At 37.2% G+C, this 18,906-nt stretch overlaps 1 protein-coding gene and 1 long non-coding RNA gene across 5 annotated transcripts in view; one reads left to right on the forward strand and one right to left on the reverse strand.

Annotated features, from left to right (window-relative positions):
- The window catches only part of LOC100647243 (tyrosine-protein kinase Btk29A), a 328,457-nt gene that overhangs the window by 306,131 nt on the left and 3,420 nt on the right, over positions 1 to 18,906 (reverse strand). For 2 of the 4 annotated variants that reach the window (XM_048414083.1, XM_048414084.1), the window contains exon 2: positions 17,412 to 17,597. In XM_048414083.1, the coding sequence (XP_048270040.1) occupies positions 17,412 to 17,597 (186 nt within the window). Of the gene's footprint in view, positions 1 to 10,252; positions 10,440 to 17,411; positions 17,598 to 18,906 lie in introns of those variants that run through there. The other 2 variants (XM_048414096.1, XM_048414087.1) reach the window with 2 other exon arrangements.
- LOC105666701 lies at positions 1,658 to 6,141 on the forward strand. The gene is made up of 4 exons (XR_001099527.3): positions 1,658 to 3,196; positions 3,602 to 3,764; positions 4,057 to 4,158; positions 4,880 to 6,141. It is a non-coding gene; the product is annotated as an uncharacterized LOC105666701 (long non-coding RNA).

Raw genomic sequence — 18,906 nt, forward strand, 5'->3', positions numbered from 1 at the left:
TACAAGATTCATGATCTTAGATGTTGGGATAACGTGTAATTTATTTACCTATTGATTTTTCTGCAAGTTACCTGAACTATTGCAATATACAAGAAAAATATTCGACTGAAACTTAGAACCAGATTCTGTTAAGAACTTAATATTATCCAAACTCAATAAATTCACTGGCAGTGGATAGTACTTTCTCGAATTCCAATCTATTTTGTTTCTTTACGAAAATAAAGTACATTTTCTTTTCTAAATTCTATGTTTGACGATTCTTGTTCAGAAATCTTACTGCAGTGAATTTTGAAAGCAATCGTTGGAAAGAGTTCAGAGATCCAAAGCAACGGTTATTTTTAATTGTTGAGAATTGTGGATCTTGATGGCCGAAATATTGTTATGGAGACATTAAATTTACACTGGGCATTACTATTAACGTAGACATATATTTATTTTATAAACGATTTCTAGAATATTCATCGATACACACTTGCACGCGTCTTAGCACTTTCTTCCATACCCGACCTTTCGTAGACTGTTAACCGACCGAACTGTTTACATTCATCTGTTTTTCAGTCGCCGCGCACACACATATCTCCACACACTGATATCCACATACAAACATCTCCACTACGCATTCGACCTAGTCCAGCACAAAAATTATACATATCTCAATATTAATACTTTTTGGAAAGATGTCATTGAATAAAAATTAATTTTTATTTCAATGAATGTCAGTCATGAATAAAACTGTAAGAAATTTCTCAAAAAATGAAACTATTAAGAAATATTAATTTTTAATTATTCCTGCTAGGAATAGCCATTACGAATGACTAACAGTTTTTGCATTACCAGTCATCATTATCGATGACGGAAATTTCATTTTCATTGCCAGTAACTAATACAAATGATCGGAATTTTCTTTCCTTACCAGGGACCATTATTGTTAGCCAAATAACCATTATCGATAAAGAAAAATTTTTTTGGTTTCCGTTAACTAATATCGGTGACAGAATCTTTTTTCTGGTCACATTTGACTGTTGTCAATCGTTAACATTACGGTTTAGTATTCATTGATAACATGAAAAAACCTAATTTTAAGTCTTAGGTATATATCTTATTAAGCAAAAAAAAAAAAAAAAAAAAAAAAAAAAAAAAAAAAAAAAAAAAAAAAAAAAAAAAAAAAAAAAAAAAAAAAAAAAATAGTTAACAGTTAAAGATTGAGAATAACTGAAAATAATCAAAAATATTTTTCTATGATGATTATATGTAACCCAAATAGAATTCCTGTCCACTGACAATGATTACCGATAAACAAATAAATGTTTATCATTTATAATGGTTACTCGTAAGCGACATTTTTAATCAAAGATAACTCTATATTTTAACACTTTACCGACCGATAGCCGATTAACAGGTTTTTGTCGCTAACGCTTACCGATCGATAATTGATTAATCGGTTTCTGTCACCGACGGTTACCGACTGATAGCCTATTAATCGGCTTCTTGTCGCCGATAATCTTTCTCATTATTTGAACAGTAATTTGTTATTTAGTACTAAGGTACCTTGTTCAGTTGCGTTGCTTTGTAAGCTCCCACAGTTTTATACCAATTTGAAAAATTTACCGTTCGCGATGAACGAAAAGAATGGTATTGGAAAGTCTAAACCGAAACAGAACCGGCACCAGGGAGAATCTGCGCCTGAACTGCCGGTCGGACGTGCGTATACTGTTGAACTGCTAGCGGTCGGTAAAGTGTTAAACTAGATTAAATGTATTGTTATAGATATTAACTGTTACAACATGACCAGTTAACTGCGTTCGACGTCAATTCAAAACATTATTCCAGTGTGGTTGACGTGTATATTCGTCATTGCTTGATTTTACCTGCGCATCCCGTAAGGAATTTTGAAACTAAACCCCACAGCTAACAAGTTAATTAATCTTCGCCAAAAGAACATGTATCGTAACTAGATAACGGAAATTGAAACTGCGAACATGCGCTTAACAAATGAAACTGAAAATCTTTTCTCGAAACTGCAACCAGTTAACCCACGCCATATGAACTCGCAACTAAAAATACAACAAATTGCAGCACGATGTTATATCACTTGAACGTGTCACCATGGCTGGCTGCTGGAATCCGCGCAAGAATCATAAATCACTGGGCGAGGTCGGCAAAAAGGTCGGTTTTTCAGGCAGATAGCGAAAAAGCGCGTTTTTATTGCTCGACGTCGCGAAGAAATAACGAAGCTTCCACGTCAAAATACCGGCGGATAACTCGGCGTCACGTAAAAATCGACGTGGTCCTCTTTCAATCCCGCAACCAGCGCTTCACGGAACATTAAATCGTGGAACAGCCGTGGTTTCTTGATCGAAAAATTTTGATAGTGGTTTCTGGCAGCCAGCGTTGCAACAATTTTCGCATGTCTTCCTTATTATTTTTTCATGCAACATTATCCTTCTATCTTCGTTTGCTCTTTCGAAAGAAGCACTGTTAAATAAGATAGCATGTTCGTGTCAGTGAAGTCAATGAAAGTTGGAAAACAGAATTGCTTGCGATTATGTGGCACTCCAACTCGAAATTGAAATTTTAGTTAATATAGTTTATGGAGTATGATATGATATAGCTTAGGGAAGCATATGAAGAGAATAACAGACATATTTCAAGAAAATTAAGAAGCAGAGAATTTTGGGAAAGCGACCGATGTTACGTTCATTTAATGAAAGAACGGCAAAGAATATGTGGCACTTGGCAACAATGTATATCGCCGAAGCGACGTGCCTAATGAGCCATCAATATCATAACGGTCCTTCCTTCGAATATTCGAGAAAAAAGGCGTGCGTGGCAACGTTCGCGGACGCCAAACAAACGCCTGGATAGTGGGGATATTGAGGGGCGACGAAAAGAAAAGAATCGAATCTGATCGACAGTTAGGTTCGAACTAGGAAGCGATAAAGTCGTGCTGTAACCGGGCAGCGAGATTGACTAGCGAAACCGAGAGCGATACGCGACGCGATCAAAAGAATACACTTGTTAATAAATATATTGTTGACCTAAACTCCGAATAATTATTTAATCACCCGATATCACTTCAAATACAATTCGATGAGTAGAAACGCAATTATTAACAATATCCTAAACAGATGTTTATACTATACACTACTTTGTACCGTACAGTGAAATATCAGCAGAAATATGTTTTTACATTTGGGTAATTGCTTGAAACCGTTTGAAACTGTATTAATGAACGAATTTATGGACTTGCATTTAAACAGCAATCAATTATTAAAAAATGAACATTGGAATATCGCATAGTGGGGGAAACAAGTTTACAAAATTCGTTTTTCGAATACTACAAATTTTATATTTTGTGCTCATGGTCGTTTCTTTCCTGCAGTGTTTAATTATTATCGGAAGGAAACAGAATTTTCGAATGAAGAATTTTAAACGAAAATTGTTTTATGTATATAAGTAAAGAGAAGAACATTTGTAATGTGGATTTGCTATTATCGAAAAAAACCTGTTTTAATATCGGAAATATGCCAAAGTTGATGCGATATTTCAATTAGCGGAGAAAATCGGCGAGACACGATAAACGATTTGTCTTCGTTTGCAGTAATTTCAATGGAAAATCAGTTACCGTGTTCGACGAACTTGGACATCTCATAAAAGACAGTACGGTTTGTGATACAATGAACTAAAAAATTCTCTGTTGCTTTTCGGACTCCCAAGGGAAACCAAATACCTACATAATGGATTAGGGTTACATATCATGTTAGGTAAATGTATGTATCATTAAATATACAGACCCTGAGAAAATATTTCGGGATTTTTATATGGTCCATTGGTGATATGAAAACGACGAAACAATCGTGTAGAAAGATGTCGTTCGAGGCGTATTTTCATATTAGAAGCAATTTCATTTTGCGCTAGAAATACACCCTACAAATATCCCTCACATATTTCGTGATACCTTGTGTATTGGAAATTTCTATATGCAAATTGCCTGGAATTGATGAGAAAATAAACGAACCAAAATTCTAAATCGAACATCGTTTGTCAATCAAACAGGGGGCATCGAGTGCATCCACCAGCCACGACGCAATCGACAAATGCGCATCGAATTTGATGACATGGGAATATGGTCGACATCGACCAGACTCTCGCCCTTTCGTAAGTTATATGATACATTTCCGATTCTCTATGGCACTGTCTCTCCGAGTCACTGTCATTTTAAAGTATTTAAAGTATAGGTTAAAACACGCCAAGATTCGAAAATCATATTCTACGCGTATGTCTGAGATTCTGCTTTTAGGAGAAAGTTTCTTCGTTGTCTGTACTTCCTACGAGCGCGCTCTAATGAACAATTTAGAAATGGACATAGTGGCAACTTCACATTATGCTACCTATATATGATATACAGCATTTTGGACATGGAAATTGCAAGCGTTACATACTTCACACTACTTTCATTAACGCGAGGCCTAAGTTTTTTTTTAAAAAGATACTCTTCCAACCGTTTTACATGACAAATTAACATTTTCAAAACTTTGCAAAGACAGTTCTTCTGTAACAAATTGAAAAGCCATTTTTGCAGCTACTTGCTATAGAGATTACTTATACTTTCAAGAACCTTGAAGATGAATATTTTCCATTCCATTCACGTCAATAACGCTAAAAATTGAATTATGTATAGGCGATATACTGGGTAACGTATGGTCAAAAATTTGAAAGAAATTGTAAGAAAGTCAATCTACGCTACAAATACCTGAAGGAAAGATTCTGTATTTTCCTTCCCTTTCCTTTTCTAATTCTTACTCTATTCTATCTTCTCGCTCATTTTCTCACTGATATTTTTTCCTCCTTTCTTTCTCCTACCCCTTTCTTCTTCCAGTTCTGCGTAACGGCAAAAACAGAGCAATTGGAAAATGAACGTGCTGAAAGCAAAACACGAGTGACACCATACGCAAGAAAGCCACGTAACAAACGCAATGAAGCAATTCCCTATGAAACCATATGCTTATCACAAACAGTAACAAGTTGTTCCCGTTGAAGAGGAGGACCCTAACACAAGCGATAACACCACGGGCTGGCTCTTTTGCAACAGTGGAAATCCAGCGAGGCAAATCTAGTTTCCTGTTACTGTAAAAGGATATTGGTTGCGTGTATAGATATACACGCATACACATATCACAGCTTTATACAATAATGGAACGCGTTCGTTGGATAGCATGTGCATACGGCGAATAGTGCTAGCCTTCGAATCTTGTGTTAAACTACAATAATTTTCTCAACAGGTTATTCGGTATTGCTCCCTTCCCCAAATCGCGTTACGCTTAATACTACCCACACAGTCTCCCCCACTGGTCATTCTTCGTTCATCCCTTAATGCCATTACGTGGATTAAAAACGACGAAACGTATTAGTTGCGAAACGGCGATGGGAACAGCTGATGGGAATTATTTCGCGTGCACGCATGCAGCATTAAGAGGAATCGTAGTATGGAAACTGACGATGAACGTTCCTAAACGAGAAAATTTAAATTTTGAGTAATTCCTTTCGAATTTACAGCCGGTCGATTACTTTAACGAAAGAAATATTTGGCGTGTAGACGGCTAGCACGGTTTACATTTTATTTATGTACATCCGTGACCTTGAGACTGCTATTACGCAGACATATTCTAAGGAGCGGCGCATATTATTGAGTATACATTATGTTTTGGGTTGCAAGGTCAGGGAACAAAGGAACTAATAAACAGATTTCTATTTATGCTCCCTGTAGCCTCCAGCCAAAACTATAAGGTTAACTTTTTTGGTAATGTCCTTTTGCTATAAATATATGAACGTGCTTCCTAGTATTCAAGTGTGTAGTAACATTAAGAGAGTAAGGATATCAATCAGCATAAACTTATACATTATACTTATACCTTTAATTATTTCAATATACTTTTCTATTACAAATTCATCCACTCGTTCTTCAATCAGTTAACCTCAAACTTAACATTGGGCAACTAAGTGATTGCGGATTTTGTCATTACCACCTAATGACAAAATCCGCAATCACTTAGTTGCCAACCGAATATTTTCAAGGAAGCCATTTCCTAAATTGAAGTGTGAACGAAGAAAGTAACAGTAACGTATATGATAAGTAAAATGGGTGAAATAAATACAAAATAGAATAAAATATAGTATAATAAAGAAATAAATAAGAATATATAAGATAAAGTAATGTATAATATTAAAGAAAATATTAAAGAAAATTTGATTAAGAAATACATGTAATTTAAGATGTATAGTTTCTATCATAACTATCGAAGTTTTCTTCAAAATAAATCATACTTTAATACTCCTGAGCGACAGTATTTCTGGTAAATTAAATTTTGATACACAAAAGCTTAGTCTACATGCTAAATGCAAACGCTAGTGATTCATTTCAACTTAAAGAATTAAATCTGACTGACTTTTTCAATTCACCACTCGTGCACCTTTCAAAGGATTCTTTTGTCCAATAAAGCGTCCTTTTTAACAGTACTCGAAACCCGGTTCCATCGTTTAACACTTATCTAACCCTTTCTGGAATATTCCTTTTAACTACGTTCTTAATATGCGCGTAGCCCATCTTCGGCTAAAACAAGAATTCTCGAAACTCGATGTACTGCGATAAAAGGAAGCAGATCTAAAAATGGGGATAAAAACAACAAAAAGAAAGCAAAGAATAAAAAAAGCCACCGATAATTCCACAAACACCTACACGCTTCCACCTTCGCGGCCGCTGCACAAAACACCTCTGGCACGAGTAAAAACATCCGACACACGACATACAACGTCCATGCCCTAATAAACATTAATAAAGCTCGGCAAGCCAGAAAACAGACCTCTCTTTGGTTGCTATCCTCGGTAGCTCGGTGGATCCTCGTTCAGGAGGCGGCTGACGCGAAAAGAAAGCGGTGGTTGTTGGAAAATTTCATTTAGGCTTTTCGAGTGGGTCCCGCGCCACGACGTCTTTATTAGATTCCCCGGCTTCCGGTGACCTTCGTTAACGTCGATGTTCTACGAGCGCAACCACGCTCTTCCATCCCCACCCCACCCGTTTTAATCCCACTCCTTACGTTTCTCCCCTCTCCTCTATCTCGTCAGGCACACTTCGCCGAAACGACGTCCGTTGGTCCATTTGTTCGTTCATCAAGACACGAATTCGAATAATCGAGGAAATAGAGGCGCAGACCGAACGTTCTTCTCGCGAAGCGTAGGTAGCGTTTAGGTTGCAGAAGTAAGAGAAAAAAAGCGAGGAAAAGCTGGAAAACGGGAGAATCCGAGCTTTGTGAAAAAAAATCCGCGTTGAATTACTCGGTCCATTCGCGTGCTGCTACTTCCAACTTCTGCATCTTCTTTCTTTTTTCTTCGCTCTTCCCCCCCCCCCCTTCTACTGGCATTCTGTTTCTCTTTTTCTTGTAAGGAAGAACAACGAGGAACGAGGCCAGTTTTAATTAACACTTTGATTGCCATGGTGGTCATTGGTGACCGGAGCGCTTCAATTTCTTACAATTGTAAAAATTGAATGAAAATTGACAGTTAGGGCATTTTGGATATAACCGATAAATAGGAGACACTTTGAAATAAAAAGTGCCACATTGAACTATTAAACATTTTTATTAGAAAATCAATAAAAAGAAAATGAGAGCAAATGTTGCATCTAACGGGGTACTGTGTTGAAACACTTTAAACATAAATGTGGCTCACCAATACAATTTGGACAATAGGTGGTCACATTTCTGGTCCGATTCTTAGCAATTTTTGATCCTAACCGTTTAACATTTTTTTATAGCGCTCTCTGCAAAATTTTCACGTCAGCTACGCTTGCCCTTTTTTCTTCCGCATTTCGTATCGCAATCTTTGTCGAATAAGCATATTTCACGGCTCTGGTGAATGGCACTGTGTAAGGTGCATCGCGAGTGCTATTCTAAAATCTGATACCTTGATTTTTGTTTTTCTTGTTTGTTTATGGAGTATCATCGCGTTTCAAATTGATGTATTTAACAGTAACTCTGAAGCTAATTTTATATAGCATTTGAGGGTTCTTCTATGTGGTGTAGAATATGCTACAATTTGTGCTACGTCCCGAGGTTTGCTATAGGCCGTGTTTTTAACCGTCTCCCTTGGTATTACAGTGTCGCAGACAGATCGTCTTACATGACCGACGAGATATATACAATGTAGCGATAAGCGAGTTTTAAGAAACATCGATTCGCCTTCGGTCCGTTATTTTACCTACACGAAAAAGATGGCATACGTGATCATAGACGCGACGGTTGCGAGGCTCGAGCGTGGTGGGGGTCGTCTCCAAGAGAAGACAAAGGAAAAAATCGAAAGGCAGTCAGTTTCATACGAGGATTCAAACCGAATTCATCGAGATATTCATCAATTTATTATTATCTTGTCATTATATGCTTTGAGTAATAAAAATACTCCCGTGGCATCCTCAGCGAAACATGTGATTTCGGCGTTGCAGTCAAAATGTTAAATAACTCGCTTTTCTACAAGAACCACGCGAAAAGCCATATTTATATGCGTAAAGAGGGACATTAGTGATTTGCAGGATAAATTACAGGCATTATTTGTTAAATCGATGCATTGTTCCATTTTAGAAGAATAAGAGTGGAAAAAAGATAAGATAAGAAAAGAAAGAATATAATAGGAAGAATCGTGAAGAAGAATGTGTCTCGAAGAAAAATCCGAGAGAAACACGTTCTTTCAGCAAGTTAACTCTCGTTTCGTTTGGATACGTGTTTCGTCGAACGCGCGACAGCTCGTTAAATTTACGTAATGCACCGTTGCGAAATTAATTATAACTGCACGGAACAATTAATTTACCTTGTTTCACGCTGACCGTTCCTCTAATACACAGTTTCGTTCGTATTTTTGTTCTCACTTGACAGAACGGTGGGTTTAATTTAGTAAACTAAAAGATTCGATATTTCAATGGAATACAATCGTTCGTATGTAAAAAGGAAAAGTGAATTTCGTTGAAACGCTATGTTCAGAATTACAAAACTCCTCTGCAGACGTACGGACCTCTTCTTAAAGGAACTCTTTGCGTTTTACAGCGTGAAATTCGCGAAGGTCGACTCGTCGCTTCTTAGACTTGCATTATTCTACCGTAACACTAGAACTATTAATAGTTAACACGAAACCATTTCTACCAAAACCAGTGAAAATGACTGATCTTTAAAAAATACGTAATAGAACATTTTTATATTTATTGAGTTATTACTTTCTTACAGAAGGAATTCCATGTTATGTAATACATTTTTGGTATATTAATCCATCTGGGACCATAATCCCTAAACGAGAGTTGACACATTTATAAAATTTTATAACTAGTCATTTTGACTGATGTGGTATTTCTAGTGTCAGCATCTAGCGATCTAGTGATCGATCCGGAATTTTCCTGATAACTGGTATCATCATATCAAATGATAATGAAAAATTTTAAAAATGTGGTGAAAATTTTAAAAACGTGAAGAAAGTTGTACAATACGAGGAAACTGGTTAATTGGGGTTCGATAAACAGATTGCAGGACCCTTTTACACTTTGACAAGTGCCAGTCATTTTGACTGGTATTCGTATACGTAGCCTTGATATAAAATTATTTTCAGTTTGAATATATATAAAAAAAAAAAAAACAAAATAAAATTCATTATATTATTCTTTTAGTTATCGTTGCAAAAGTCATTACGTCATTGTGGAAAAAAATATAACATGAAGTAGGAATTTTAATATAAAATTGAAAACCAGTCAATTTGACTAGTGTGGTAATTCTACTGTTAAGTTCACGTTATTCGTCTCTATCATCCATTCACCGTCATCCCCTTTAATTCTCAAAATTCTCACCTTAATCCCCAAAGAAATTTCAGGCATCAGGAAAATACAAATTGCCCCGATGTATAGATCGACTTCAATCTCTTCGTATTTTCCTTCGAACATTCAAACGATCAAAACTTCTTCGCTGGGTTTCTACCAGGTCGATTTACCAAAAAAAGAAAAAGAAACGCAAGACCAGCGAATAGGAACCATCCGTTCGTTCAACGGTCCCAATGACAGCCCCTTAAAGAAATGATTCACGATCCGACTAAAGCGCCGAGAGAACTTGACCGATGGTAAAAAAGGAGCGAGTGTTCCCGACGCGATCAAGAATAAACGATATCTAGCGGAGATCTCGGATAAGCTAAAAGTAATGCTTCCATGGAAAGATTCAGTCAATCTTACCTTCACGTTGCAGCAGTCTCGAAGGGTTCTGGAAGTTCGATCACGACGAGGAGACACGATTGGCGTCGCTTCTGCCACGTGGAGAGAAGTGTTCGTCTCGAGGCAAAAACGAAAGAATCCTGTTGGCGCGTGGAACTCGATGAGGCCGCGTGATCTATCGTAGCTTCTGGATTGATCGAGCGCAACCTCTCAACGTCTTAACGACCCAACTTTCCAGAAAGATGCGAAAGTCTTCCGTGGTGTCGAAGATATTCCGGATGAATAACGATTGCTTGCCTACGAGCTGGCAAGTGGATCGAAGAAACCGAGGATTAATTAGAAAAACTTCTCTACGATGGATTAATCCCGCGACTCGCTGAATGGTCTGTCGGAGAAGCTCTTCCGATCTTGAATATCTCGGATGAGAAAACTTCCGTGGAGTAATACTCTGCTTCTCGAGGGTACAGCGGATCGTTGATCGATAGTCTTCGAATAGTCTCTCAGCAGACGGTGTTGCACGATTGCTTCTCTCCAAGTATCCAATTACTTCGCTTGGTATCTTGCCCCGACTTAAAGCTGCAGCTTTTTCCTTCCGAGAACCACCCAACTCGAGGCGAATAGGAAATATACGATACTCTTCCCTCTTGGAAATTCTCGTAACCTCGGTTGTACTATTGGTGAAAACGCTGTTCAATGTTCGATTCAACACCTAACATCGATCGATGGAATAGCGACGAATATCCTGGCAAATATATCGACTAACAGACGATATATACGAGTATCGATGTATATTTCGTAATAGGGAAATTACACGGATTAATTACTCTTGGAAATAGAGCTTCTTGCTTGAAAGCAGCTGAACACCAAAATGAAAGAATGAAATTGACTGATGTTGGTATGTTTCTATGTATGTTCAGATATATCGTAGATGCTGGCGAGCAGCAAAGCAGCGAGCGATCCCGATGACGACCACTGACTGAACGCCGCGGAGCAGCATCAGGAACTCACGGCGGAAGAAAGGATGAAGAGAAGGTGGCGGTGGCGGCCCTGGGGCGCCTGCGCTGCCAATTTTACACATGGTCTACGAGCACGTTATATCCACCCCTAAGCAGCCCCTGCCATCGGAATAGGCTGGCTTGCCTACCAGCTAACGGGCTGCGTACCTCTACGCAGCTAACTGCTACTGTTAACACTTTGACTGCCACGATGGGTCATATATGACCCGCCACGGTTTCTCCTGTCACGCCACGGTGGTCATTGTTAACCGGAGTGTTTCAACTTTTTACAATTGTAAAAATTGAATGAAAATCGGCAGTTAGGGCATTTTGGATATAACCGATAAATAGGAGACACTTTGAAATAAAAAGTGCCACATTGAACAATTAAACATTTTTATTAGAAAATCGATAAAAAGAAAATGAGAGCAAGTGTTGCATCTAACGGGGCACTGTGTTGAAACACTTTAAACATAAATGTGGCTCATCGATACAATCTGGACGATAGGTGGTCACTTTTTTGATCCGATTCTTAGCAATTTTTGATCCTAACTGTTTAACATTTTTTTATAGCGCTCTCTGCAAAATTTTCACGCCAGGTACGCTTGTCTTTTCTTCCGCATTTCGTATCGCAATCTTTGTCGAATAAGCATATTTCACGGCTCTGGTGAATGGCACTGTGTAAGGAGCATCGCGAGTGCCATTCTAAAATCTGATACCTTCATTTTTGTTTTTCGTGCTTGTTTATAGAATAACATCGCGTTTGAAATTAACGTATTTAACAGTAACTCTGAAGCTAATTTTATATACCACTTGAGGGTTCTTCTATGAGGTGTATGTAGAATATGCTATAATTTGTGCTACGTCTCGAGGTTTACTATAGGCCGTGTTTTTAACCGTCTCCCTTGGTACTACAGTGTCGAGGACAGATCGTCTTACATGACCGACGAGATATATACAATGTAGCGATAAGCGAGTTTTAAGAAACATCGATTCGCCTTCCGTCCGTTATTTTACTTACCAAAAAAGATGGCATACGTGATCATAGACGCGACGGTTGCGAGGCTCGAGCGTGGTGGGGGTCGTCTCCAAGAGAAGACGAAGAACAAAATCGAAGGGCAGTCAGTTTCATACGAGGATTCAAACGGAATGCATCGAGAAGTTTAGACGAATTAAATCCAGGTCGCTTAGGCAAACGAATACGTGGAGAAATATCAAAGTCGAGTCGAATTACAATAATAAACTAGTTGTGTCATCGTTAAATCATTTGTAACGTGTTAGTTATAATCTTAAATATTGTTAAAAATAAAAGCTTATGTTAACCCTGTTAATTCAGTGTTACAATCATTTGAACTACCTCTGTTATAGTAATCGGATCAGGGGACTGGTTCGTGGCATGAACTATCAGAATTTACGTCTCTCGCGATCACGTCTCTTCGCGAACGGTCGTAACAATTTGATCTGACGGATCTACAGCACATTTTCCTCTGTTGTAATCTACCACTACCATTGCTTTATCGTAAACATAATTTTTTTCGGACCTCTACCATTTCAACCGAATGTTGTTGTTTCGTCGAAATCATACAAATAATCATAATACTGTTTACTAATATCTTCTACACGCTTCAACAATATATTCTGCACGATTTGCTTACGACGGAACAACGAATGCGAATGGTTTGTTAAAATAAACGAAGCTTTGTTATAATATGTCGCTGTCAACTGTTACCAAAGCGTGATCACCAGTGACGATCAATAAGATAAACGGTCCATTGGGGAAGAATAATGTCTTACATCATCAATTTATTATTATTTTGCCATTATATGCTTCGAATAATGAAAATATTCTCGTGGCGTGCTCAGCGAAACGTGTGATTTCGGCGTGGCAGTCAAAGTGTTTTAAAGAAAGCTACGTGGCAGGATAAGAGGGTGGAGAAGGGAGAAGGATACAGAGGGTTGCTGGTTCCGGTGGTTTTATCCGAGCAACGAAGTAATAGCTGATTCGATTTAAGCGATGGAACTGAATGGTCATCATATCGCGATTAGATTTCACGTTTAGCGGGAAATAATTTTATGAGCCGTATAGAGAGGAGAAGAGGGATGATTTGGTTTAAGAAATACGGAGTATAGATGGTTAAATATCGCAATTAGCTTCGATGTTTGATGGAAATGATTTTGTAAATTGAAGGAAAGAATAAAAGTTGATAATAAAGAAAGGATAATCTGGTTTGAGAGATAAGAACGGACGATTAACTTATTGCGACTAGTTTTCACGGAAATGATTTTGTGAATTGCCGGAGTAAAGTAAAGATCGACGATGAAAAAGAAAATTTTTGTTAAATCGTTTGTTAAAAACAATATAATGAAAGATAATGAAGATGACGGGTGATTTAATTTAAGAGATAAGAACCAGTGGTTAAATACTGCGATGATGTTCCATGAGAAATAATAGCGCGAGTGGTATCGAGAGAAAGACAAAGATTTATAAGAAGAAAGGAGATCTGTTTTTTTGAAATTGTGTTTCAAACGATAATATGGTGGATGATGTCAGAAATAATAATGGATGGTTAAAATATTGAAACGCTACTGAACATTGCACGAGGATATGAAGGGGATGGAGAAAGATTTATTTTATATTCTTTGTATACTAAAAAAGAAATTTCAATTAATAACGTAAAACATTCTCATTCAATTGTTCTACTTGCAGTTTGGCTGCGAAAAATACATTTTTAACCAAATACACCGAGCGTTCGAGCTTTGATGGTAAATAAAGAAAACTTTCAATATGAGAAAGAGAGCGGTTAAAAAATCCATTTAGAAAATACCAGACAGATCGAATAAGGATTGTAAAGAAGTTGTCTAGACTATGATCGTGATAGTGGGAGAAGCCTGCTTTTGAGGTTATATCTGTAAATGGCCACACCACGGCATTCGTTCAGGTCGAGTGTCCAGTGGCCGATTGCGCTGATCTTTCGGTTTGTAATTTATTGCGGAGAATTGGAAGCGGTGCCTGTTTCCTGGATGTTTGCGTCTCTACCTACTTTCCGGGTTACGTAAGCGCATTTATTCGAACATTTCGAGGCTCGAACGATCTTCAAGTTTTCTAGAACTGATAGTTGAGAAAGTGAAAGATTCTAATTGAAAAATGTATAATAAGGCAGAAAAGTTAAATTTGCGATTTAAAATTGGAATTATCGGAAGAGGAATATACGGGTTTAATATGCAAAAATTGATTACTACTAATATCAGTGCAGTATAAATGTATAGTTCGTTTAAAAGAAATGATTTGATCTTAAATTAGTTTTTCTTAATTTATCCAAATTAATGGAAAGTAAAACTATCTTCGTATTTTGCGCAATCTCTTCAATTACAATTCCACGTTCTAAGATTAAAGAGACGTTTTAATCGAACGTATGTATTTTTATTGGCCACGGCCTATATATAGCAGCTAATGAGATTTCTTTTAACAAAGTATAATGATGATATATCGTGTGCTTTCTCGTTTCACGCTGAGAACTTTCTTTGTAGCTCGTTACACGATCGAGCATTAAAAACTAAAAAAATAAAAATATGAACCAATAAAAAACTAATACTAAGCTACTTTTTTCCACACCACAAGTGATTTATTTATGTTATCGACGTTTAAAAAAAAATACTTAAGAGCAAAATATCTTAGGTAGAACAAATAAAATACACGCGAATAAGAAAACTCGCTGCTTTAATATATTTTTAAAAGTACTTTCGCACAATTAATCGCACTTTGACACTAAAAATCCCTCCACATCTTTATGCGTATATGTACATATGCTTTCTGCTCCTCGTGAAAGCTTTCTGCTACCGTTTCTCGATTATGAACAAAGCATCTAAAGTAACCAGAGAAAACAAGGAATAATAGGCGGCTTTTTATCGGCCAGGCAGAGATAATATGATGAGTCTAGCGTCCGGAACGCTAGTGGCGCTTGTCAAGCGCAAGGTAATGTGTATAAAGCAATTGGCCCTGATTCGAGGCGTACCGCTAGCAAACTCAGCGTTATTATTCCTGTCATTTGCATTCTCATACGCGTCCCTTTTCAAAATTCTTCCGAGTCATCGGACTCCACGCGAGTACCGTCTCTTTTCATCCCTTGTCTCTTCTATTGGGTTGGCAACTAAGTGATTGCGGCTTTTGTCATTAGGTGGTAACTTAACCTCAATCATTTAGTTGCCAAGCCAATACATAAGAACAAACGACAAGACGAGGAAACGAGGAAACTTGCTTACAGAACGCAAACTGCATTATATTTTTATAATAACGAAAATTTTCTAAATATTTCTAAATATATGTTTTTATCTATTTCTTCCTCTTGAACAAAGATATTATTATAGAATAAAATAAGGAGAATTAAAAATTGCAAGATACAGAAAGTCGAAGAAATTTATATACGAAAGATTCCTGTCTATTTCGGACGCATCAGCCACAATTATGGTAATCGCTCGATCGAAAATGTAACAATGTTCGAATGGGAGATTCAGCGCAACTGATTTTCACCCACTATCAATTCTCCCGTGAATTGTAGTCTCGCGCAACTGATGATGTTTCAGGATCGTTAATTATCGATTCCGACGGCCTCTTAGTGCGTTGCACGTCGCGTGAATTTTACGCTGCAGCAAAATGCTGCCAGTAGGAATGGTGAACGGGGCGAAACGAAAGGAACAGAACCAAATCGATCTCGGCTCGTGCCATTACATGGTCAGACACGCTCGGGCTCAGATCAGAGAACTGTTTAATCTACTTTTTAATACCACTTTCTAACTCTTTTATCCGTTTTCCAATTCTCCTTTTCATCCAATTAGACCCGGTTTTCTTGAAACTTGCTACTTTTAACGTAACATCGAAAAGTTAAAGACACCCTCGCCCCTGCTCAAGTTGAAAACATTTTTTTATGAGGATTAAAAGGCAGAGCAGAGTCAATCGCAAGTGTTAAAGAACGATATTGAAGGAAACTAGCGGCACGTAAAAACGAAGGGCAAAGAAATTGCCACGTAAAAAATCCCCGTCAAATAACAGAAAGAAGACGTATCGAAAAAAAGTGGAGAAGCACTTTCTCCCAAGCTAAATCAAAACACTAAGATGGTTCGTTCTTTTTCCCCTAAAACGAACGCCATCCAATCTAAGTCACATTTAGTTTCTTCCGGTCTAAAGGCTTTTGCCCGCCGTCTCGCTCTATTCGCCGCCCCTCAAGGCCGTTCTCTGTCACCCTAAAGCTTCGAAATCATCGTTCCCGTGTTTTCAACGAGTTAAACAGGTGAACACACGCTGCACTCTCGTCTCGTCTCATTTCTCTGAATCGCCGCCGACGAATTCCACGGAAATTCATTGAAGATCGCTGGAAATCGCTGGAGACCCCGTGTATCCGGACTATTTCGAAGCAATTATCGAATGAGAAATCGCATCGTCGAGTACGTTTCTTCGACCTCGCAATTACATCGATACGGTTCGTACGAGTTTTATTTTCTTTCTCCGATTCCCCTTTTTTCCTCTCCTTTCATTCCGAGGAAAGATACGTCGACCTGGTTTCGACCAACACAATCCTCGATGATCGGTACCACGACGAAAACCAGGCCAAAAGGCGAGGCTGCAAACACGGTTAGGTATTTATATCGAATTGAAAGGCAAATTAGTGGAACCTGGCGAACCAGTCTCGAAAACCTTGGAACCTACTTTGTTCAATGAAAGTCTTAGTTTGTCCGTTCCATGAGAATTCGTGTCTGTTTAGAACGAAGGGGAGGAAAGGGAATAACAATGGCTGCCGTCGTCCCAAGTATTAATCAGCCCCTGAAGTCGTAAATTAAAGTTACAAGGGTGTCTGGCAAGTTTTAGGTGAAACGCCAAAAGGGGGGTTGCATCGAAATATCGTTTAAACGTTTTTCATCGCTTAATTTCTGTCTGCTCGATTTATCAAGCTTTGTTTGCAGTCTATTTACACGGTGGAACTTTTTGCTTGTCTATTTCATTTGTCGATCTGGTTACCGGCTTATTTACAAAGACAAAAACCCTCTTCTTCGATCGCTAATGGAGTAGAAGTTTTTTTCGGGGCAACAGAGAAAGGCCGTTAATGGGTCAGCTATGGGGGAAAAATACAGAGCAAAAAACAAGTGGACGGAGTGTGACGACGTTGAAATTGCAAAAAGGCTCGATTACGTACCTCTCCATCGCCGTCGTAGTAGACGAGGTAGCGCCTCGTCAAGACGAACCAGCGTTGCTTGTAGTTGACTGGTGTGAAGCGTTTCTTGTTTTGCGAACGCTTCACCATGAACCCCTGCCGCACCACGTCCACGCTTTTTGGCTCCGCCTTCCCATCTTTCCCCGCCATTCCCAATGGAGGGCCACCCTACAGACAGAAAACAGTATTAAATTGTTATCGATGTTTCTGTTTCAAATGATACAATGAACCAAGTAAATGGAGAATTGCTTAAGGGGCTGTCCCGAATTAGGATGTTCTAAAACAGCATTTTTTGTGATTTTTTTTTTTTAGAAGGGAAAGAAAGAAATGAAGTTACTGAATTTTGAGGTATGGTTTTATGTATATTTATCGAATACAAAAAAATTTTTTTTAAAGTGAAAAAAAAATTGTAACAAATTTCTAAGCCTATTTTCATGGGCTGCAGTTTTCACCTCATAATTCTTGACTGAAATAAAAAACCAAAAAAGGATTAAGTTATTATATGTTTTTTTCTGGCTGAACTAAACTAAGGCAGAAAAAATATGAAATTAAAAATTTTGGCGAATTTAAAAAATGTTTTTAAAAAATAAACTTTAAGGTGCTATAACAATTATTTAAATAAACTTTTTTTCTGCCTTCGTTTAGTTCACCCAGAAAAAAGATATAGAATTAAACAAAGGCAGAAAAAATGTGAAATTAAAAATTTTGGCGGATTTAAAAAAATGTTTAAAAAAAAAAAAAATAAACTTTAAGGTGCTATAACAATTATTTAAATAAACTTTTTATCTGTCTTTGTTTAGTTCACTCAGAAGAAAAATATAGAACTAAACAAAGGCAGAAAAAATGTGAAATTAAAAATTTTGGCGGATTTAAAAAAATGTTTAAAAAAAAAAAAAATAAACTTTAAGGTGCTATAACAATTATTTAAATAAACTTTTTATCTGCCTTCGTTTAGTTCACCCAGAAAAAAGATATAGAATTAAACAAAGGCAGAAAAAATGTGAAATTAAAAATTTTGGCGGATTTAAAAAAATGTAAAAAAAAAAAAAAAATAAAAAAAATGAACTTTAAGGTGCTATAACAATTATTTAAATAAACTAGTTCACCCAGAAGAAAAATATATAATAATTTAATACTTTTTTGGTTTTTTGTTTCAGTAAAAAATTGCGAGGGGGATCTTTCCCGCCGATTAGAAATCTGTTATGATTTTCTTTTTTACTTTAAAAAAAATTTTTTGTATTCGTTAAATATATATAAAACCATACCTCAAAATTCAATAACTTCATTTCTTTCTTTCCCTTCTAAAAAAAATCACAAAAAACGCTGTTTTAGAATATTCTAATCCGGGACATCCCCTTAATAGAACTGGTTTCTGAATCAACGTAGTTCAGCAGAAAAATGAAAATTTAACAAAGAATTAATGAATAAACTGTGGAAATTTAAAGATACAAAATTCTGTACAGTACATGCTATATGC

This window comes from Bombus terrestris, chromosome 18, assembly GCF_910591885.1.
Source record: "Bombus terrestris chromosome 18, iyBomTerr1.2, whole genome shotgun sequence".
NCBI lineage: Eukaryota > Metazoa > Arthropoda > Insecta > Hymenoptera > Apidae > Bombus > Bombus terrestris.